At 39.0% G+C, this 25,321-nt stretch overlaps 1 protein-coding gene across 3 annotated transcripts in view; it reads right to left on the bottom strand.

Annotated features, from left to right (window-relative positions):
* Window positions 1-25,321, bottom strand: part of RAPH1 (Ras association (RalGDS/AF-6) and pleckstrin homology domains 1) — a 104,958-nt gene that overhangs the window by 36,006 nt on the left and 43,631 nt on the right. Inside the window, exon 5 of one of the 3 annotated variants that reach the window (XM_074872997.1) lies at window positions 7,983-8,057. The exons of the other annotated variants lie outside the window; for them this stretch is intronic. Coding sequence (XP_074729098.1) covers window positions 7,983-8,057 — 75 coding nt within the window. The remainder of the gene's footprint in view (window positions 1-7,982; window positions 8,058-25,321) is intronic. 3 annotated transcript variants of the gene reach the window in all.

The raw sequence follows: 25,321 nt of genomic DNA, 5'->3' as shown, positions 1-25,321 counted from the left end.
TCTGACAGGAAACGGATATGCTCTTTTAGTATCAGTACACATCACTAAAATTGTAACATAAATTCCTTACTTCAATGGGAGGACTTTGGGAGTTATTGTTATACTTGCATTTTAAAGCTTTGAGCTGAGATTACTTTTGGTTACAGAAAACATCACACCTGATTGAAAGAATGCTTGGCAACATACTTATGTTAAGAACTTGTTCATCCAAAATATCCTAACACATTGTGAACTAAAATTGAAAGAGTACAGCTCTGCAATGCAATGGTCTTAAATTAATGACTTTTTCTTTGTATTTTTATATCAGAACTCAGTTTTCAATAATTTTAGCCTATACTGGAATACTGGAAAGAATAACCCCAAAAAAATCTAAAACTAAGATTTCTGTAAGATAACAACAATCACCGTCTCCTAGCCCAGTTTCCTGCTAGATGTGCAGTTACAAGATATTCCAGCTGTGTTTTAACATTAAATATGCAAGATGTATGCTATGAGAACTGACCTTGCTGAAATGCCTCACATTTCTAGGTTGGGGTTTTATTTTTTTGTTTCACTGTATGTTTTTAAAGTGTTATTAACTTATCCCTTTTATAGAGATCACACTCAGAATGGAAAAAAAAGGCGGAAGAAAATCACTTAAAGGTTATAGCATTTAGGAAAACTAGTAATTAAATGATGAGGTAATTAACAAAGTCTACATTTCACTTAAGTGAGCAGGTAGATACACAGATCACAAGATGCATAAAAGAAGAATTTTCTTTTATGTTTAATATTTGAAATTTTTCTCTGAAGCCTTTCTTTAAATGCATATAACTAAATACAGAAGTAGCATTGACTTCTGAAGGCCTAGAAGCATGTATCCACTACAGCCTAGCCTCAGGTAGAAATACAATCACCAGTTTTGCAAGGACTCTCCATTCTGCAGAGTATTTATTGAAACAGAGGTTCCTGTTCCCTGAGAACACCATGTTAAAATCTCAATTTATACTTAGTTCCCCAAAACTGCAAGACATCTGTATTAGCCCCATGTTTAATGTGTATCAACCAGAGCATTAATTACATTAATGAAGTGTTGTCTGTTGATTGTTTTCATTTATTATTAAAAAAAAAAGGAACACTAGAACAAGTGTGTATGTGATCAGCACTGGAAGGGGTAAGTCAAATGAGTGAATGTTAATAGTAGTTCTGTATTTCTTGATAAATTCATTAGGACAGGCAGAACACCCCTACACTAAAAACCAACGTGTGGCAATGGTGGCACAGCCCATTTATAAACAGTGAACTTCTATTTACAGTAGTAGTTCATGACCATTTTCAAAACATATGCTTTATTGCGTTTCTTCTCACAATAACCCAGAATAACCTATATCTGAGTAAAGCAAAAAAGGAAACAAGACATTACTCTCTTTCAAAGATCACTAAATGTGAGTGTACAGCAGCCACTTTCCTGGTGAGGGGTCCATCCTCCCTAATGTTGACTCATCCCACACTTCCTCCTTCTTCCTTCCCAACTTAATATACAGTTTTCTATACCTCTGGCACATTCCTGACTTACTGTCACCATACTGTATTATGTAAACAAATATGGAAATGCATGTAAAGCAGTAGTATTGTGTTGGGGATTGTGTCTGAGAATTATGCACCTGAAAAGTTTTTAAATATTACAATGACACTACGCTGGGGTAGCGCCATATTTTTCCTTTGTTCTACTTCTGTGCACCATTCACAAACTTTTTGCTATTAGAAACCTAACTTCAAAACAGAAGATGGCTTCTGAATGGAAATTGGGAGGCAACAGTTACACTTTAAATGCATCTTGAAGTCACACCAGCCGTTGCCACAAGTTCCCACAGAAGGGACCCACAGTCTATTAGGGCAAAGAAGGAAGGCCAAGAGATAGATGGCAGTTGCTTATGAACCTAAATGCATAATGGAATCTATGAACCTCTCCAGAACCTCCCTTATGCTTGATCAAAATTACCCAGTACTTAAGCTTTTCACACTCAATGATCTTGGGCCATATGACAACATATACTATATGGCAAAGTGTTAATGATAGGAGTGTGATGCAAAGAAATTTTCACAGACAAACCTGGTAGTGCCACTTCTTATTAAAAAGAGAACCACCACACAACCTTAACAAGATCAGAATTTTGCTTGTAATATCATTAAGCCAAATTGTTGGGAAGAAGCCTGTGATGCTAGCGTCTCTCTCAAACTGAAGTTGAGGAAGAGAGGATGCAAAACCAGTACCTCGGCTACCTCAAAGGATGACAAAAAGCAAAAGTTAAGTTTGCCCATATCAAAAAAATGTGGATGTCCCTATCTCTGGTAAACCTGTTTTTCCCAGTGAGGTCATCTTGTCCAATTCCCCTGCTCAATCATGGCCACCTAGAGCCAGGTGCCTAGGACTGTGTTCAGATGGCCTCAGAGTATCTCCAAGGATGGAGACTCCACAACCTCTATGGGCAACCTGTGGCAGTGCTCAGCCACTCTCACTGTAAAAAAGTTTCCTGGTGTTCAGACAGAACCTCCTGTATTTCAATTTGTGCCCGCTACCTCTGGTTCTGTCACTGGGTACCACTGAAAAGAGCTTGGCTTCATCCTGTCTTATTTACAGTCTCCCTTCATATATTTGTACACATTGATGAGATCACCTCAAGCCTTCTCTTTGCCAGGCTGAACAGTCTCAGCTCTCTCAGCCTCTCCTCACAGGAGAGATGCTCCAGTCCCTCAATCATCTTCACAGCCCTTGCTGGACTCTTCAGTAGATCCATATCTCCCTTGTACTGGGGAACCCAGAACTGGACACACTACTCCAGGTGTGGCCTCACCAGTGCTTGAGTAGAGGGGAAGGATTACCTCCACCCACCTGCTGGCAATACTCTTCCCAATGCAGCCCAAGATTCCATTAGTCGCCTTTGCCACAAGGGCACACTGCCGGCTCATGGTCAACTTGGTGTTCACCAGGATCCTAGACCTTTTCTGCCAAGCTGCTCTCTAGCTGGGTGGTCCCCAGCATGGACTCATACACAGAGTTGTTCCTCCCCAGGAACAGAACTTCCCCAGGTGCAGAACTTCATACTTCCCTCTGTGGAACTTCGCAAGGTTCCTGTCAGCCCATTTCTCCAGCCTGTGGAGGTCCCTCTAGATGGGAGCACAGCCCTCTGGCATCACAGCCACTCCTCCATTTGGTGTCACCAGCAAACTTGCTGAGGGAACACTCTACCCTATCATCCAGACCAGTAATGAAGATCTAAATGGAAGAGACATGGATTTGACGGATGGACCACTCGGTGGATAAGGAATTGGTTGGATGGTCGCACCCAAAGAGTTGCTGTCAATGGCTCAGTGTCCAAGGGGAGAGCAGGGATGAGCGGCGTTCCTCAGGGGTCGGTGTTGGGACCAGTGCTGTTTAACATCTTTGTTGGTGACATGGACAGTAGGATTGAGTGCACCCTCAGCAAGTTTGCCAACAACACCAAGCTGTGTGGTGCAGTTGACACGCTGGAGGGAAGGGATGTGCCATCCAGAGGGACCCAGACAGGCTGGAGAGGTGGACCATGCAAATCTCATGAAGTTCAACAAGGCCAAGGGCAAGGTCCTGCACATGGGTCAGGGCAATCCCAAGCACAAATACAGGCTGGGCGAGGAGTGGATTGAGAGCAGCCCTGAGGAGAAGGACTTGGGGGTATTAGTGGATGGAAAACTGACTATGAGCCAGCAACGTGCGCTCGCAGCCCAGAAAGCCAACCGTATCCTGGGATGCATCAAGAGAAGTGTGGCCAGCAGGTCAAGGGAAGGAATTCTCCCCCTCTACTCCACTCTCTTGAGACCCCACCTGCAGTGCTGTGTCCAGCTCTGGGGCCCCCAACATAAGAAGGACATGGACCTGCTCGAGCAGGTCCAGAGGAGGCCACAAAGATGATCAGGGGCTGGAGCACCTCCCCTGTGAGGACAGGCTGAGAGAGTTGGGGTTGTTCAGCCTGGAGAAGAGAAGGCTCCAGGGAGACCTTATAGCGGCCTTCCAGTACTTAAAGGGGGCTACAGGAAAGATGGGGAGGGACTCTGCATCAGGGATGGTAGGGATAGGATGAGGGATAATGGTTTTAAACTGAAAGAGGGTAGATTTAGATTAGATATAAGGAAGAAATTCTTTCCTGTGAGGGTACTGACGCACTGGAACAGGTTGCCCAGAGAAGCTGTGGCTGCCCCCTCCCTGGCAGTGTTCAAGGCCAGGTTGGATGGGGCTTTGAGCAACCTGGGCTAGTGGAAGGTGTCCCTGCCCATGGCAGGGGGGTTGGAACTAAGTGATCTTTAAGGTCCCTTCCAGCCCAAACCATTCTACGATTCTATGTTGAAAAGTACTGGACCCAGTATTGACCTTTGGGGTGCACCACTGGTTAATGGTCTTCAAGTAGACTTCAAGCCATTCTGAAGATATGCTTCAAGGTATGGCAGAACAGAATCTTATTCAGCAGGGACATACATTCTGCTGTCCCCCTGAAAGACTACTCAAACTAGATTTGACAAAGCTAGTAGCCATGAAGGAAAACACCAACACACATTTGCAAGGAATTTCACTGGCTCTTTATCCCTTGAAGCATCTGTCTGCACTAGATTATCTTCCTACTTGCCTCTGAATAGAACCTGTCTTCTAACAGCTCTAGGTCAGGTTTCTCCCTGGGGCTACCTAGGGCAAATAGTTGTAGGGGAAAAGGTACTAGATCTGGGACCATGAAAAAGCAAGAAGGGAAGAGGAAAAAAAAAAATGAACAAGCCAGAGGGGAGAATAGGGTTTAGAAAAACCACTGTAAATTTGAGAGTGGAAAGAAGACTACAACGTAGCAGATGAGGCACTAGGACTGACTGGTAAGGAGTTTTAGCTGGACAAAAAGCTCGACTGATATGCAGAACAGGGCAGAAACAGACTTGAGAACATAGGCTGTTTGTCTAACAATGTATCCGCAATAGCTTATTAGAATTTATTCCAAGAAAAAGGTGACACTAAAGCTACACAGGAACATCACAATAATCACAGTGGATTAGTACAAAGTAGCTTGTTGAATAAAAATTTTATGTCATAATTTTCAGCATTGCACAAACTTTGCTACTAACCATCTATATCCTTTTTGTGGTTTCCAGGTGTGGCCTTCACAACTTCCTCAAAAACTGGCTGTAGGAGGCTGGAGTTTTCAGATTGTGCTTACATCCTTTGCAGATAAGAAATCAATTGCTGTGTTTTTAAACGGCATTAAAAAAAAAAATCTCAAACAGATGCTTCATTCAAGAATGAGCACATCTGAATCTGATTGACCTAAGACACATGAAGGCCAACTTCACAACTGATTTATTCAAAGGTCTGAAGGGATTACAGTGTGTAGTAACCAAAATCTACGAACCAGGGGAATCAACATTCATAAGAAGAATATTTGCCTTTCAGGTCAACAAGAAAACAAGACTGAAGTACTAGATATTTGGGAAGAGAAGGCATAACACGATTCCTTTTCTCCAGATGCCGACACAGATATCTGAAGCATTACATCATTAAATCACTATCATCTGGCTTCCTGAATGTAGTTTCAGCTTCACATGCATCAGAATGGTAACAGAAATGGTAACTTCAAAATCTAGCATGTTACATTTCTATTTCCTATTTTCATGTCCTCAACTGGGATATATTTGAGCCCTGAATACTCTCTCAAAATTATTTGCATATGCTCTATATTTCACAGCCACAAGCTTAGTTTTCAGTATTCATTTGATGGCTTAATTCCAAGCCTATAGGAAACAAGCTTGCAGATTTGACATTAAAGATACATTGTTTTATTTTCAATAATCAATAAATTATTTTGCTGATATGCTACTTTTTTTTTTTTTTTGAAAACAAAGAAGGATTTCAGTGCTGTGAGAGCAATAGCACATAGAATTACATTTAAAAATGAAGAGACCACTGTAACAAACAGGTCATTTTCTGTGCTGAGATCTGCCCTATGCTGCAACAGGAACCGTGTTTGTGCAAGGAATCTAGTCCATGACTAAAATTTTTACAATTAGTTATACTATCAGAGGACAAAAATGGTATTATCATTACCCCAAATTGTCTCTAGTCTCAATATAAGATGTAGACAGATCAAAGAGGGGAAGAATACAAGAAACAGTAAGACAGTAAGAAATAGTTGACACACCAGAGACACCAGCATAGAGCTGCGACATGATCCTACAGTTAACTGATCTAACACCTAGCTACACAACTGCAAGGAAAAGCCCCATTTCTTGGGACTGCTTCTCTCACACCGGAGCTTATCTAATGTTACAGCAAGCTGAAAAGATCTAAGCAGCAAAGTGGACTTCCATTTCATCATTTTAAAGATATTTCTCTTTGCAGGAGGTCAGAAGAAAACCAGTAAGTATCCACACCAGGACTGTGTGCTCAGTAATCAGAAGTAGAGGGCCCAGACGTACTGAGACAGTCCTAAACTGAGCTAACAACAAACATTATCCCCAGAGCATCAGCAAGCTCACCAAAAGCAGCTGACTCAGAGGGCTGCAAAGTCTAATAAGCCAAGACAAAGATTTATAAATACAAACATTTAACTTCAGCAGTCCATTAGAATCACTGATATGAGGTAGTCCATGCTCATATGATGCAATGGACTTAATATTTCATGCGGTTTTTTAATTGAATTTCCATATGGTAACCAACACTCATCCTGTATATAAATAACCAGAAGGGAGGATATGAAAACACATGGAGATGAAAGAGAAAGTTATGGTTTCTGTTTGTGGCACAGCCATTGTTAATCTATTTGCAATCAAGCAAGGTTTGCTGGTTCACTGGCTGTTTGCTTTGTTGGAGGTGTGGGAGCAAGGAGCTGACAGGGGGGAAAGAGGTACAGACTTTAATTTTAAGCAAAACACTCACAAGAGAAGAAAATTACTTGGTTTTGGCTGTTTATACTCCTCTAGAAGACAGCCTGAAAATTTGTTGTCAAGATGCATGCTGAGTATTTTGAGATAAATGTTAAGGTATTTAAGAAAAAGTAGTAAACTAGGTGTAAACTTTTATTGGAAAATAAAGACTACTTATGCCCAGCAAACATTATCCTTACTGTTTTGAAGTTGCCAAGGTACATTTTGTCATTTCAGTCTTGCCTAAGCTTTCTCCCCTAGAGCATTTATTTTAGAAAAATAACCCAAAGAGTGGTTTGCAGTAGGTAGTAGCATCAGACATATCTGACACCTCAGCTGCTGAACATTCAAAGTTTTCTCAACAACATGAAGCTGTATGTTTTCCACCCAAGCTTGTTTTTTCATCAAGGAGATATATAGCTTGCTCTATCTGTCCTACCCAAGTTTCAAAAGGAAATCTGTATCGAAAATATAAGTCTTAAACTGAACGGCAATGTGCGCTCTCTTAGGATGTCACCGACCTCTTTCCTGTAAAGAAAATGAATTTATCATCAGGATTTGTACATACCTGGCTCATTAGACCACTCTCTTACTAGGATAGTCTCCCCACATTATATCAAGACAGCATTCAAAATGTTAAAAAAAAAAATATCCCATTACTTACTACAGCTTATCGTCAATACAGCAAGTGAACTTATTTTAAGGATACTACTGCCTTTTAACAGTACTGAATACTTCCACATATTTTCCAGTTATGATTTTTTGTTTTTTTAAACTAGTGAATGGGAATAGGAACAAAAGGACTTCTAGCTCAGTACCTTTCCTTTTCAGCTAAGGTATTTTACCTGCTGACATGGCTATTAAGTATTCGCCAAGAACTTGAACACTTTGATAAATTTGCAGAAACAAATAAAATTCAGCCTTTAAAAGCATCTTGGACAATCAGGAAAATTATGTAAGTCAACGCTCAAGTTCCTGGAAAGGGCAGGGGTGGGAGGAGCATAGCACACACCAAAAGCATTCTTTCTACATAGAAACAGTCACATACAGGTGGAAAGAAGAAGCATCACCTTGGTCAGCAAATGAGAAGGCTTTCCTGCAATGTTTCTCAGAAGGAGGGAGGTTTCCCTGTCCAAATAGGAGTGCTTGTGCAGAAAGAAAAAGAACATAAGTCAAAAGAAGTCAGTATAGTAATTTTATAGTGTCTTGATTACAGAAGATAAAGTAGGGTTTAAGGAAAAACCCCCTATGTCATCACTTTATTTCCCTCCCATAAAAACATGTACATTCACAAATACTATGAGCCTAACACACTAGTATAAAAGCAGTTGTGCTAATAGAGGACACTATTTTAATCCTCCCACGTACAAAATGTCACACAATAGGATTAAGAAAAATTTTGCTTACCTGCTACTGGTTTCTTTTCTGCAAGAGACAACTTATTTTTAAAGACATTTAGAATTATAGAAGAAAGCATGCACTTATAATGCTTTTCAAAATCCTGGCCAGTCTTCTAAAACCGAACATTCTACTTCCATTACGCAAACCTAGTCACTAAAAACTGGTCATCCCAGAGACAAGGAACTGGTTTTATGCTTTCTACACTGGCTGCCGCTTCCATAGTTAAAGAAAAAAAGATGTTACTGTAATAATAATCCAAACCTGACCTACAAATAATTGGTTTTATTTTTTCTTAAAAAGGTAAGTCTCTCATCTCTTGTACAGTCCAAATTATATAATCCAAGAAACTAGAAACAAATTCTCATATTTCTCTTGGAAGATAAATTAGCAGAAAATATATTTAATCTGTTTTAAAAGGGGAAGCAAAATCAGTAGCAACCAGTAGAGAAGGACTTCTCAAAAGGCAAAAATAAGTTGATGACAGTTAACAGAGTGATTATCTTCTCCAGCATCTGCTACCAGGAACAACAAAACCATCAGCCCACAGGTATTTGCAGAACCACAGTCACAAATCTGCTAAGGAAATTAGGTTAATAATGCTGCTAGGTGCCACAGTAACTGTATCTCCTGTGTACCACCACCATACTGCAAATTTTGCCCTGTGTGCCTGCATCTGTCTCAGCCTTATTTGTGTCGACTGGTCCAATGCTACATAAACAAGTATGACAACAGAAGCAGCCTATTATACTCTTGTCTAATAATTAGCAGGACAGAATCCCTATCTCTTATTCAGAGTCACAACAAGGTATAGTCTCCTGAAAAAATTTAAGAGATCATGTCTACAACTTCATGCAAGGCAATATCAGATAATTTGGTCAATACAGTTCCTTGCAGGGGGAGTTCACTTAATGCAACTGCCACATGCTGGGAGAAGTAATTAAGGATCTCTAGCAGGCTTTAAAAATTACAGCTCAGAAAAGACACTACACAGCATCTGAAGTAAAACCTAGGCTCTGGTCCAAGCTCCACCTGGTACTTCACCACTAAATATAGACACAGGCTATGCTACAGACTGAATGAAGATTTTTCTGTCTGCAGATTAATTAGCATCTATGTCTACATCATATGTTTTAGAAGCACAGCAGTGCTGCCTAGTGACCAATTTTTCACACCTCAAGCACATACTGATGAGAGCTTTGTGATGCAGGACCTGGTATAATTAAAAGGTCTCATGCATTGTTTACAGTCATACAAAATTCTCAGATTAGACTTCCTGACATACATAATCATATCATTTGGGACCGATGAACTAATAGATTCTGCTTTTTCTACATACACAGATTTTTCAGAAACTTCAATGATACTTAAGAAAAGCTGTCATTTAAAGAACAGGTCATGTACTCAGTCTGAGCAAGCCTGAGATGACGCTAACGTTGCTGGTGAATAATACAGCTTTGCTTAACTTGAAGGCAGACTGATTCTCTTATGATTTCTGCTAAGTGCATTTTCACTATGAATTGTATCCTTTCCTACACAGGAGCTCCAACTTCACACAAAGTCAGTTTAGAATGGTCTCATTACAGCATATTACTTCAGAACTTCTGAAATAAATTGGTTGGCTCAATTCAGAGCTCAAATATATACATAAAAAAATCCAGAGACAAGTTTAAGGAAATTCTTTTAAAGAGTTTCTTTATAGACTTCTTGTCATACATCATGGACTCCAATTAATATCGATCACTTTTTCCTTGGCGAATGGAGCACTGCAGTAGCAAGAACATCACATTGTACATTTGTAGCTTCTTCCTTATGGTTTAGCCACCTTCTCTCCTTAGCCTATCAGTCAACAACGGTATTAGGATAAAGAGGAGATACTGAATCTTTCCGTAAAGGAAATACTATTTGCTGGAGAGTATGTCGTTACAGAGAAGCTCAAGGCAGATTGTTTCATTTTCTTCCTATAACAGTGATTTTAGCTGTTGCCATCTTTCATTTAAGTACAGTGGAACTTTCTCCACTAAGGAACTTTTAATTCTACCCAGAACTGGGAATGCCATATATTTCTTACAAAATAATAACCACTGGGGACTTTGCTAATACTGATTTCCAGACCTGCAGCAAAATATGAAAACAGATAACCACAGGAAACTTATTCTGGAAATCAAGAATTATGGTATTTCATGGGAATGTGTGTTGGCCAGTAAAATGTGAAATAACAGCGTGATGGTAGCTACCCATATGAATTTGAGCTGGAGAGACATGGCTAGAAATAGGAAGGCAACAGTTCTTTGCCAGACACCTTTTGTGCGTGGCTCCTTCCTACTGCATAACACATCTGCAGTTCTGCAGATACCCAGAAGTTAGAATAGCTGAAGTAGCAAAGCAACAGGAAAGCCCAAGTTCTAGGAATTACAGCTTGGCAAAACAACAACTATGTGCACATAACATTTTTTAAATGTTTGACCTGCACAAACCATTAGAGAAAGAAAAAAATTAAGTTTCATTTTAGAACAACAATGTGTTACTCTCTCACAATCCACAGTTTCAAAGCATTTAATCTATTTCAAAGGAAAGACTTCAGCTCAAGCTTTGAGGTGAAGATGTTATTTTTTCTTGAGACTACGATCACGTTGGACCACGTAGAGGATCTAAACAGCCCACTCTTCCTCCCGGCTTCTGGAATTCAAATATGTATCAAAAGCTCTGACAATATAAATGCTTGATCTTTCCAAATAAATTAACCTACTTTTCTGCCCCAAGTACTTTCCCAGACTAAAAATAACACCAATGAAATCTAGGAAAACAAAACCAAAACATTAATTACTCCTAGGTAGACATTTCTAGTCTTCCATCATGAAAAGCATCTGTTCTCCATCCACCTGCTCCCAACATAACAATGAGAACTCATGCCCTGGCAACAAAGAGTCTCTCCCACAGTGCATCATCTCAGGTTCATTTAGGATTTAAAAACAATTCCAATTACAGAGTAGTAGGTCCTGTCCTTCCTGCTCCCCTCCACTGCCATGCATTTTTCTATCCTGTTGCAGTAAGCTAACTGCTTTCACAGTACAAGGCCATCGTTTCTCATAATGGGTATTTTCAGTGTAAACATTTTTAAAATTGTCATGCAACCAGAATATTAAAATATCCTTGGATGGTTTGAAACATCACAAAAGTATCAAAATTTGACAAAAGCTTCAGAGAAGACAAAAACGTGCAGTCCTTAAATACTAAGCATGAAGATATATAAGAGCTAGGTGGTAACAGTGTTGGAACACTATTTAATTGCTGCATTCACCAAAATACTCAGTGAAGCTTATGCAACGTGAATAACACCAAGTCAAAGACTTGATGCCTAATTAGTTTACCAAATTATCTGAAAGATCACGTATTTCTAGGCCAGCACTTAACTGAGGGTGCAAACCCAAATAGTATATAACGTGTACACAGTCCAAAGCTAACTATAATTCTTTACTTCAACTGGAAGGTTTTTTAAAGCTGTATTTTTTTTAAGTATAGGATAGCTTCCTCAATAAATGCAGCCATCAGTTACAGTCATACCTTTTCATAATTTTTTCTATAAAATGACTAATGTAAATGCAGTGCAAATGAAAAAGCGTCCCAAAGTTATTTCCACTATATGTAGAAAAAAATTCACTTAATAGACATTAGCCTACTGAAAGGGCATCTGTAAAACCACTCTATCAATAAAAGAATTTTAAAACCAACACTTATACTTTGGTATTTTAAAATCACGAATACAGAGCCAGACTCCACTTAGGATTCCCAGTTAATCTAACCCCACCACTGCTCAGGCAGAACTCAAAATACCACAGCCTGGTGAGCATGCAGGAAGGGAAATGTGATAGGGTTTTAAGAGGATTCTTAAGAGGCAGTAAGAAATTTTTCTCCTTGTCTGGTCATCAAATCACGTAACAGAAACTGTTTTAAGTGAAGAATCTCTTGATATAAACTGTGTTACAAGACTTTGTAACAGTAAACCTGGACAGGCCATAACACTAGCTACACTGGAGACTGACTCTCACTAAGCTATTTTTTTATAATCTTCAGAAAATACTCTTCCTTCCCTAAAAAAACATAAATATGAAGCCTACCATCAGGTATCAAATATGCTTGCAACTTATTTTCGTACCAAAATCACTTCTTTTGGGGACAGTTTTTTTACACAATACATAAAAAGCTATTCAACTGTGTTTTAGTGCTTCCTCGTAATATGGAACGGACTATGAACTAAGGTTCAGAAACTCAATTTACTTCAAAAGACCTGAATAGAGAAAAAAATAGCAAAAAAAACCTATCAAAAATTAGAAAAATTATGTTCTTAACTCATTTCATACAAGAAGTATAAGCAGACATTGCAGCAATGACTGTTTTGGACTGTTTTCTACTGTAACTCCCAGCAGCAATTATTTTGAGTCACATTGAAAACTATGGATGTTAAAAATAATAATAATTTAAAAATCCTTAAAATACTAGAAAAGATATGTTGATCAGAACATTTATGTTCTATAAAATAAAATATATACTTTTCTCCAGGGATGACAAAACAGCTGTGCACAAAAGTATAAAATACAGAAACATTTTTACGTATTTTTAAATGGGGTATGATGATCAAAACATCAGAATTACAAAAAAAGCACATAAATAAGCCTACAAATGTCTCCATAATAAACTTTAGCTCGTATGGATAATCATAACACAGAAAACTAGATTTGAGTAAAATTAACATTTAGAAGTTCTAGATGCTATTAGGACAAAAAGATTTCACATGGTTTTCATGTGCATTTCATTCAGCAAAGGCAGCTAGCCTTGATGTTTATAAAAACATGGAATATAGTCTTGTTCCAAATTACATTTTGGACTTCAAAGATTTCCCATATCCTTTCTTTGAAGACAGGAATTTAGCATCCATTATCTTCAGGCCTAAATACCAGAAGTTCATGGACCAGCTGTTGAATATTACATTTCACAGTGTTTTCAGAGAACTCAACATAATACTCCCTCTTAAGTACAAAGTAGCTGCTTATGCCAGAAAGTTTTTTCAATGCTGAAACATTTTTATATCCATCATCAAACTCTACATCTACAAAACATGTTTGCTAAACTTGATAGAACAGATGGACTACCAGGAAAATCAAAATACCTTTCAGATTTTCAGAATATAATTGGTTGCATTATACTAAATGACAAGTAAACCTCAACACAGCCAAAAGTTCAATATTTTCTCCCCTATTACCCTTGTCAGTTCCTTCTGAAAAGTTCAGTGGGTTGTTTTAATTCTTGAGGTTCTGCAGTCTTAGGTTGAAAGCCAATTAAAAAAAAAAAAAAAGACAAAAAACCCAACTCTGAAATGCTTTCTAAACTAACAGTGAATTACTGAGTGTATTAGAATTATTTTTTGCAGACAATAACCAATGGGTGGATTTTAAGAAGTAAAGATCCTTTTAGAAGAAGTGATAAACGGAGCTGCCTAGCTAGGTTCTGAAGGATGCCAAGGCCACATTGTAACTGTAGCAGACCTTCAGTTCACAGGTAACATGCTATATAAATTGCCTCATTTCTTCAGTTCTACTTGCACGTTGTTACAAAACCCTGACAATCACGTTCATATCAAACACTGATCCATCTAGTTACACACCTGATTATCACTTAGTACAGAAGTGGGACAAATTTAGAAAGATTCAATCTCATCGCTAAGAGACAGAGTTGTATCCAATTCCTCTCATTTTAAGGTAAGGGCTCATAATACATACATGCAGGGTTTAAAAACAGTACAATACAGTATGAAATGTGCCAAAAATGTTCTTTACTCTGTCAGTTTACAAATAATGAACAAAAACTGTGTGGGAAGTGTAAGAAAAATATGACCTGGCAGCCTCCTACGGTATTTTATCTTATTGTTCTAATCCCTTAAATACGTTAAACAGAAAAATCTTCTTTCTGGTTAAATATTTTCTGTAGGTTCACTCAAGGTATGTACAACAGAATAACTTATCTCAGTACATCAAAAAAGAAAAAAGATAATGACCAGACTCTGAACACTAGCATACATAAATATTTTGCCACTTTTCTTGCAAAACTCTTAATAATTTAACATTACACACACACATCTAATTAAACCAGCTGGTGGCACTCTTGTGCCACTATTCTGGATTTAATATGACAGTTGAGAAACACTACAAAAATCTTTTTTTAAAAGCCTCCTTCTGTCCCTAAGAAACAAACTAAAATGAGAGAAACTGAGTAAGCAGTGTCCAAGAGAGAGCTATATGCTTGGAAAACTTTGCTGAAAAGATAACTAATATAGCTTTCAACTACATCAGTACATTAAGTTCTTTAGACTCCAGCTTAAAGAATTAGAATCCACTATTTTCAAAAGGGAACTCAAGAATTAAAAACAGTTTAAATATAATCTTTGTAATTTTGTCCCAAAGGGGGACAAAGATAGGAAAGGAGAAATGAAATTTTTCTTTGCACTTTGAGATTATGTATTCAAATGGAATGTATAGGAGCACACAATATAAAATGATGAACATCTAATAAAAAAGAAATCCATTTTCTGCTTTTCTGTACAATAGGGGTTGTTTAATCTGAAGAAAAGGAGGCTCAGAGGGGACCTTACTGCTCTCTACAACTACCTGAAAGGAGGTTGTAGCGAGGTGGGTGTCGGACAGGAGAGGAAATGGCCTCAAGTTCCATCAGAGGAAGTTTAGATTGGATATTACGGAATACTTCATCACCAAAAGGGGTGTCAAGCATTGGAACAGGCTGCCCAAGGAAGTGGTAGAGTCATCATCCCTGGATGTATTTAAAAGGTGTGTAGATGTGGCACTTAGGGACATGGACTCGATGATCTTTAAGATCTTTTCCAAACTAAATGATTCTATGATTCTATTCTATGACTGCCAAGAGCAATCGTGCTTCAGAAAGAGGAAGTGTATTTTAAGTAGCCTTAATTAATAACTAGAAAACAGGCAATGAGCAACTTAAGACTAAAAAGCTTGACAGTAATGATATACTGGTTACGTTACTGCACTGTTGGGATACTAATGAATTAAACTCAAGCCACTAATGTGACTTTTGTGTTGCAGGCAAATTGACACAACTATTGATGCAAACAGAAGCCATATAAACATGTCATAACTTACAGGATGCAAAAAGGCATGAGGGAAAGGGAAGGAGGAGAAAGAAAGGCTTTATTATCGCTCAGAAGAGGGAAGAAAGAAGCAGTGATGACAATTAACTTAAGCAAAGGCAACAAAACTAGATTAAGAAGCTGTACTGTCCCTCATGCAAATTTCTTATGGACAAGTGATCAGTGACTTGAAGACAAGAGGAAATTCAGGCTCTCTCCTATGGGAAGGGAGAAAATAGGACACAAGTATGGTTTGACCACAGCAAGAGGGGAAACAGTCAATAATCTCAGACAAAAGCATTGCAGTAAAACATCTGCAGACACACACAACACTTTTTCTACCTTTGCTGAAACAAATCAGAAAATAAACCTAGGTAACATTCTCTTTGCTCACTAAGCCAACAACTGAGAGTTAAATTCTCTAAACACTACAAACAAAAAACACACATACTGTCACTTTACACAAGCTTATCAGCTTCCAATGTCAGTTCCTCCATAACAGTAAATAACATAATACACTCTGCTGACAATTACTAAGTACATGTAAGAAGAATGTCCATTTAGTAGAGATTTATCTTAATTCTTATTTCCAGTTGGTCATACTATTTTAGCTCTCCAAGAGCCCTCATACTGTAATTCATTTAAAAAGAAATGAAGAGGAAGTATTTCTGTAGTTCCATAACCTTCAGTAAGGGAAGGAGAAAAAAGAAAAAAGAGAAAGACATTTGTGGCTTAGGACAAAATGTTCATGGTAGTAACAAGCGTCTTAGTGTGAAGTTAAGGGATCAAAACCCACGTGTTATGCTGCTAAAAAGCAGAGTGCCTAAGATTTCCAGTGTGTCATCCAACGCTTGCTCCTTTTCTCTCAAAGGTACAGAAGTATTTGTTTCAGGCATGTTAATTTTGGTAACTGAGTTACACAGTTAAGGTTTGATACATGCAAAAGAGGTTACAGTTTATTCTTATCCAAACCTCAGTGAAGGAAAACACACTTAGAAACTGAAGCAGCAGCATTAGATAACCGAGCTGCCTGATAAACACATCTTGTATGAGGAAGTCAGTCACTTAAAAAATTTTGCCAACCTATAACCACTAAGATAGAAGTTTTCCATGACAGGTTATTGTTATAGATGATTACTAGTCATTTACATTAGACAAACTATTTCCAAGAGAGCAAAGGAAGGTGCATCTCATTTAAAATACAGATGTTTTTAAAGATCTCTGCACGTCTGAACATGAAATATATTATTGGCAGGGACATCCCCAAAGACTTGTTCTATGCTGTCCCATCAGAAGTTACCCAAATGTGTCTGAGCATAAGCCTTCAGAATTAGAACTGTAGTCCATAAAGTCTCAGTGAAGTCTGGAGCATCACAGTGAAAAACACTCAAGGCTGCACCCTCTCACAGAGCACTGCCCAGCCCTTCAACTGGACTGCACACCACTAACCTTGAACAAAAGATTGGCCAAGTTTGAGAACACTTGGGACCATGGTGGAAGAGTACAGCAGCTGCTTTTAAATTGCCACGCATGGCTGCTGCAGAGCATATTGGAGCCAGACATAGGAAGTGAGAATCTGGAGCTATTACTCTGTGCTCCCAAGTGGCCAACCCTTCTCCTGGAACTTGTGCAACTCCATTTCACTGCAGGCAACTGGAATTTCCTAACTCTAAGTGTTCAGCTTAGCAACTTTAAAAAACCCCATTAAACCCACAAACAAACCAAAACCACAAACAAAACAAGAAAAACACAAATACCCCAACACAGTAAGGCGTAAAAAAAAAATTTTACAGCAAGTATTTCTGAAGTAGTAGGGAAGCTTATAACTTCACACCAGTTCTGACAGCAACAGTAAATCTACTGAAATTCACTGCAATTTAAGAAACACATCTATAGGCATTTCAAATTAAGAAACTTTTGCACCGTGTGCATGAGGTGCACTATTTGCTAGTCCATGCACCTTCCAGCTCAGGTTGTGATACTTCCCTGTCGAACACAAGTTCCTTGGGACACAGCAGGACAGAAAGAATTGCAAAAGCTAGTAAACATTTCAGTTCAAGCTTAGTTTCACTACTGATTTTAAGAAATTTACAACTAAACTGCCACAAGAAAGAGGAAGTCCTGACCTTCCCCCAACCATGTGGTCTCACACCTCCCTTTTGTGAACAGCAGTGATTTTGACCATGTGGTCCGGTGAATCAATGAACAACTAATTCAGAAGGATTATTTTTCAGGGAGACAAGCAGCTGATCCAAATCTCTAGGCAGTTGCACAAACTCTAGTGCCAATATAAGATGGGGCAAGACTGGCCAATTCAGCAGCAGTATGGACCTGAATTGGCATAAACCAAACATGAAATCCCAAATAAAGTTTGTCTGCAGTGAGAAGGTTTCAAGAGGTGGAATTTTCCTAAAAGAAAAAAAACATAACAGGAAAAAATAAGTAAGATGGAGTATAATATCATGGAAAATGTCTGATCTGTCCAAAAAGAGATGCATTAAGTGGAAGATTGAAAGAAGGAAGAAGAAAAAACAACCCAAACTTTAGCAAGACTAATTCGTGGGTAACTGCATTAGAGAAAGAGTATCAGATACTTCATCCGATGAAAGGCTCTTCCTGCAGCACAGAAAACAAGACAACAAAGCAGCTAAGAAACCTAAGTAAAGAAAGTACATGCAGCTTTAACTGGTTTTGTTTGAATCTGCTGCCTTTTACACTAAGTAGTAACTGTATTAACATTTCTTTGTATGTCTGTTGACTTCTAAACTATGAATCAGTCCTAAAAAAATGCCTGTAGACATCAAATCATCTGAAGATCAATCACTAGAAGAGAATGGGTATATGACGCAGCTGGGGAGCTAGAAGTCACAAATCTACCCTTTTGGTTAAAAGCAGGTAAGCCATGTGAAAAAAATTAAACTTGCATTCATACAGCAAATCACTGATGTGGCTGGTCTAAAATCTTGAATAAGTTTTAGAAACATGAGGCTAGTAAGTGTCCAACACAGGAAACTGTAACCAAGGCTGTAAATTTGGTTAACTAAAAATGAAGACTTTTCTTTGTATTTGCAGACAACTTTTATTAAACTATAACAGACTAAACACTAACCAGCATGTGCAAAACTGACCCAACTAAAAGGCCAGTTCTCAGTTGCTTCTTCAGAACATGAAGTCTCATTTTTTGGGTTCAAACTTCTTTACAAACCTGACAAACCCTAGTTTTCATCCTATAAGTTAGAAATATATGCAACTGAAGAAAACTGCATAAATTCTTTTCTCCTCTTAAGAGTTTAATGTCCCACAGTCGGCTGCTGTGTTCTTAACTTTTGTCATCTGTTCCAAATTTGATTTTTGGCAACCTGAAATAAGGATGAACAAGCAATCTGTTGCTAATTTCCTACAGATGTAGTACTTCTCTTCCCTAACCTATTTAGATGTTGCAGAAAAAGTAAAGGAATTTGTCTAGATTTTAAGTGGACTCATGTATCTACAAAGAAATCAGCTGTTTTAAAAGCTCCATTAATTAATCACAACTTGTATGGCGATATCTTCACTGAAAACTGCAACTGAAGCAATACAACTTCCTGCAGTGCTTTTGACAAGATTTGGTAACATCATAAGGCAAGAATTCTCATTTCTCAACTCAGGTCTAGTGGCTTGGTCCAAGACTACTTCCTCCAAGAGGTATGTAGCCTAGATTTACTTGGTCATTGATCTATGATATTCTGTCTCTTGCAGACAAATCTAGTAAGACCTCCAGTCTCTGAGTAACCATTTTCTTAGCTTGTCTATATCAATGATATAATTTTTTCTCAATAAATCCTATCATAAACACAAGTATTTTTCTGAAGTGCTGTGGAACCGGCATGAAAGCCATGAGATTTATTTTTAAATGGGGTTATTTACACACCACCCAATTCAAACTGTCTTCTACAAGCGATGAAGTCTATGATAGCAACTTCTCTAAATCAATGCATGTAAAGAGGCAGGAGGGAAAGGATAAAAACAGTCACTGGACTGCAGACAGCTTCCATCAGCAACAACAACTGTTGTACTGGTGCATTAATCAAAACAGCACATGTACATATACACACATAAGTCTAACCATTTTAAGAGGGTACCAGCTCAGCTGACTACCACTGCCACCAGCTCACATTCTTTTCATGTAATAGGCAAGAGTCTACTGCAACTGGAAAGTGAAGGCTGATGAACCTTGAACTGTGGGCATTCATTTTAAAATCAGAACAGCTGGAGAATAGAAACCATCACGTGTTTGGTAACTCCAGATGAACACAAGGGAACAAAGGCCAAGCACACTGAAGGCAAATTCCAACTGACATAGTATGACTTTGCTGGAGACAGTCATCTCACTACTGCCACATGCAAGAGGCTACCAGGAAAGTTTCTGAAGAAGCAGCTCTAACTACAGATAAACGCATTTGAGATAGCAGAGTTTGAGTCTTTCAGCTGCTTGTCCACAAGACTCCAACATCACAGAACAACCAGAAAAAACAGCATTTAGGCATAGGCAATGCCTTTAGTGTTCCTACTTAAGGTAACAAAATATAGTATAACTGTAATTTTTTAGTTGATACCATCTTTGCCAGCCAGCACTGTCAAACAAGACATGTATCATACTGTCTATTTACCTGTTCCTTCCAAGGATGGAACTTTTAAGCTTATTCATCAGTGTGAGGTAAAGTTGACAGGCAATCTCAGAAGAGAAATACATTCTTACATGTTTTGCAGTTTCTGCTACACTTTAATTAGTGACCTCCTAAGTGGAAAAAAGTTACAGGGTAAGTTTTAAATTCACTGCTATGAAATAAGTCTGATACACTGATCAGAGAATCAAGATTTACCAATACAAGGATAATGTTTAGGTTGTCCTTTCTCCTTTCACTTATTTTAAATCTATATACCCCAATTTTTAAAACCTACCATTCTGTGCATGTGCAGTAACATAAACTTTTAGAACGTCTACCTTGGATTTCAATTCAAATTCTTACAAAAAAAAAAAGCCCTAAACCAACCTTTCCCATCATTTGCTTTGCACATTCCATAAGTATAATGTGGAAAAAAAGTTTAGGTGCTAGTTTTGCAGGCATTGGGAAGAGTGTATTAGTAATATTTGGGTTCTAGTGTATCATATGATGAAAACTGTTTTAGTGTCATGTAAACTTCATGATAAATAGCCAAGTACATTTGATTACCAAAATACATAAGTATTGTTTACATTTCATAAATTGATATGTTTATCTCAGAGGATGTTTTGAAAGCCTCCAAAAATCTGGCAAGTGAAGAGTCATTTTACATGTATTTCAAGAACATTTGAAAACTGGATGGCTCACACTTCTTATGCCAACAAAATTGGAAGCCAAAGTAATGCTTCAAGATGATAGATATGTACAATTTTACTTTACTGTTGACTTATTAAAAAAATGCTTTGAGACCAATAATTGGAAAAAAAGGAAGAAGAGATGGTCTTATTGTGTTTCAAATTAAGTCTTTCTATTGACTATTCTCAGCTTAGGAAAGAGATAACTGGAAACACTCCAGAATACACTTTGTATACAAAACTAAGGACATAATAGAACTGGCAGAAAATGAAATTAATTAATTTTTAAGAGCCTTTAGAAGAAATACAAAACAAACGTCTGTCATGCCTTGTTTGTTGCGTATCTGTGACTACTCTCACAAACTGGAGACTAACATCCTTTGCATCTGCTAACCACACAAAATATACAACATAAGGAAAATTATTCAAACCTTAAGCTCCCAAAATACAAGAGCCAATAATGCTCTGTTCCTCCCAGAGCTAAAACAGACCACAACTGTTCTTTAAATCACCTACAGATAATATGTGAGGTTCAGCAATCCAACTCTATTTTAAGACACTGTTGCCTACCAAAGACCATATATATTATGGGTTGATTTCTCTCCATACAGAAAGAGTTAACTACGTTTTCATACAATGTAACATTTAGTAATCACACATAGAACAAGTGCTACAATATTCTTTAATGGGTAGAAAAGCTTCTACATTATACCACTGAATAGCAAGTATCATCAGTGACAATGTGTCCATACAAGAACATATTGGGTTTGCATGACAAGGTTTTGGGGGTGCAGGGGTGCTGCAGGGGTGGCTTCCATGAGAATCTGCCAGAAGCTTCCCCTATGTCTGATGGAGCCAATGTCAGCTGCCTCTGAGACAGACCCACCGCTGGCCAAGGCTGAGCCCATCAGCACAGTGGTAGCGCCTCTGGGATAAGGTATTTAAGAAGGGGAAAAGTTGTAGCACAACAGCAATTGCTGTCGGAAGAGAGGAGTGAGAACATGTGAGATAAACAACTCTGCAGACACCAAGGTCAGTGAAGAAGGAGGTCGAGGAGGTGCTCCAGGCCCTGGAGCAAAGATTCCCCTGCAGCCAGTGGTGCAGCCCATGGTGAGGCAGGCTGTTCCTCTGCAGCCCATGGTGCAGCAGATACCCACCTGCAGCCCATGGAGGACCCCACACTGAAGCAGGTGGGTGCCTGAAGGAGGCTGTCACCCTGTGGGAAGCCCGCGCTGGAGCAGGCTCCTGGCAGGATCTGTGGACCCGTGGAGAGAGGAGCCCACACTGGAGCAGGTTTGCTGGCAGGACTTGGGACCCACCCTGGAGTAGCCAGTTTGTGAAGAACTGCAGCCTGTGGGAAGGACTCACATTGGAGTGGCTTGTGGAGGACTGTCTCCCGTGGGAGACACCCCACACTGGAGTAGGGGAAGGGTGTGAGGAGTCCTCCCCCAGAGGAGGAAGGAGCAGCAGAAACAACATGTGATGAACTGACCACAACCCCCATTCCTTGTCCCCCTGCGCCACTGGTGGGGAGGAGGTAGGGAACTCAGGAGTAAAGCTAAGCCCAGGAAGAAAGGAGGAGTGGGGATAGGTGTTTTTAAGATTTAGTTTTTATTTCTCATTACTCTACTCTGATTTGATTGGTAATAAGCTAATTTCTCAAAGTCAAGTGTGTTTGGCCCGTGACAGTAACTGATGAGTGATCTCCCTGTCCTTACCTCGACCCACGAGCCTTTCATTATATTTTCTGTCCCCTGTCCAGCTGAGGAGGGGAGTGATTAGAGTAGCTTTGGTGGGCACCTGGCATCCAGGCAAAATTGGTATGGAACACAAACTTGTCTTTCCTTATGCCCATTTCAAGTTTTCCACTTTATCTCACAGGAGTTATTGGCCAATACAGATTTGTCTATGTGTGATGAGCTTACATTACAACCATTACCAACTGTCATGCCCCCAAAGCTCCCTTGTTTTTCTCAAAAGAAGTGTTGACATTCACTCTATTTTACTGCCTTCTCTGCCAAGTGAAACAAAGAACCTTTAATGCACTGGCAGTCCCCTGTCATGATTTTCACCTCTTATACATTAAGTCTAAAACTACAATGAATTTAAGTAAAAGCTTACAAATAAATAAATAATTAAAAAACATATAGCATTACCAACTGTTAAATTATGCATTATCTTTGTATGTAAGTCAGAATCTCTCAGCTGTGCAAACTGGGTTACAGACATAAAGAACTCCATCGTATTGGGAGGGAAGGGGGTAATACTGTACTGTGCCAGACCAGATGGCAGACTTCAAACTTATCTGTAACCTTTTCACTGAGTATATGCAGGACAGTAACAACGGCTGTCCATGAATGGACCCTTTCACCGATCAGACATATCTAGTTATGTGAGCATGATCACCATAGCTCTCTATTCTCTCACCACTACTTTCTCATCCTATTGCTCCAGGCACAGCTCACCAAAAACAATTTCCTAGTAGCAGAAGGACTGAAGGAAGAAGGGAAAACATAATATGGGTGGGTGGAGGGGACAAGTTAGTCATATCACTTCCCCTACCTTTAACTCATGCTATTACATCACTCAGTCTACATTTAAGCAAAGTATCCCACACACAGACACCAAGAATTAAAGTGTATACCACCCATTACACAACTAAAAGCACAGAAGACAAAGTGTAACCCACCAATTTAAGGAAGAACACTGTTCAAGCAAAGATTTGGGAAATAATTTGTGAAAGACAAATTTCAATTCAGCAAAAGTTATGGGGGGGGTTGGTGTGGGCCAGAAACACCTTTTCTTATTCAGCAGTGCTTAGAGGACACTGAAGACAAGAACATAAGCGCAGACAGACAACACTTAGTACCACCAAGACAAGATCCTGAGACTACAAAGCAATAGTCTTTGAAGCCATTAATGTTCACAGCATCCAAAGAGATAGCATTAAGAATTGTTATGAAAGGGAGAAAATTAAACAAATCATGATGGCAACTAATAAAACCATGATTATAGACAACCCAGGGAACTCCAGTCAACTTTCCTGAATAGAGGCAAAGTCAGAATGAGAACAACAAGGATGGTTCTGGCCAATGGGACCATGGAGAGTTATCATCATTGTCATGATGCTGATATATCTTCAACTCTGAGAATTTCTACAGCACAGACTGCTAGGAGGAAGAGGAAGACAAAGACACCAAGGTGCCTGTCCAATTGCTCAGGCAAAAAGATCTGAATAATCTATGACCATCAACCAGTGTATTCCTGCTCTCCCTTCCAGCCTCCAGTTCTTGGCTACAATCTCCCTACTGCACATCAGCACACATCAGACCCCTCTGAGCCTATGCAATTCACCAAAATAACACAGAATGAGCCCCAGAATAAAAGGAAGGGGGGAGGGAGGGAGGGGAAAGGAAGTCATATCCTCCCATTTTTGGTGGTTGTGGAGTTGCAGCCTCTTTCCATAACATTTGTCAATATTATCAGTCAGAAAGCATACTAGACTATACATACGTTCAGTGAGCCAGTGCATGGCAGTTCTTTTACAGGATTTCCCTACATCTCCAGGTCAGAGAGCCCTTAAATACACAGCAGAATTATTTTTTAAGATAGAATACTGAAGTTAATAACTGCAAAGCTTTATTTCCTTTTTCAGACAAGCACTTCCTTCTATCAAAATAGTCTTCAGTTTAACTTAGTTTTATTGGAATCACAAGAGGAAGAGCATAACGTTAAGTTGCGGAAGAAATCATGACTTTTTAAAGTACCTATACTGCCTGGAGAGAACGGAAAGGATCGGTCAAAAGGGCAGAGCTGCCAAGTCAGTGAGCTCTTTCGTAAGAGCCATAGCAGCAAAGAAAAATTTTAAAGGTCAGCTCAACTACAGACAGTCTCAAGGAAGACAGGCAAAAAGAAAAGAGCTAACAGTAAGTACTATGTGAGAATAACAAATCTCAAAAAAGATTTGTTATGGCCATAAAGTAATAGCCTTTCTCACTTCCTGAATAAAAATCAGTGTTTTTTTCCTACGTGGACACTAGGTCTTCTTCAAAGACTACACTCCCAGGGGGATGTCCTCTATTATAAACAGCACCACTGAGTCAGTTGTGTGGGTGGAAGGACAGAATTCAGCCCTACTAGGAGAAGGTGTTTTGGTCTACAACCTAGCGATGAAGGTTAATAAACCCCTAAACAGTAGTTTTCAGGCACTAAATGAATGAAAAAGGAAATGAACTCTGTTGGTACCCAATGATTCTACCAAAGAATCCTTGTGCCTCTGACCATTTATACGGTGAATTGCACTTAAAAACCACCACCACAGAATCCACCACAGCCTCCAAACAAATGTTATTTTCCCCATTTCCATTCACCAGTGATGAGAAAAGAGTGGCTTCACAGTAAAAAGTCCCATCCCATCACATAACAATTCTAATATTGGAATAGTTGAATACCAGTTCTGTAAACTTGGGGAAAATTTCTGAGTTGAGCACCTTCCTCAGGCTACTGAAATTAAA

This window comes from Strix uralensis, chromosome 6 (genome assembly GCF_047716275.1).
Source record: "Strix uralensis isolate ZFMK-TIS-50842 chromosome 6, bStrUra1, whole genome shotgun sequence".
Lineage (NCBI taxonomy): Eukaryota > Metazoa > Chordata > Aves > Strigiformes > Strigidae > Strix > Strix uralensis.
This window is presented reverse-complemented; position numbering and strand designations above follow the sequence as displayed.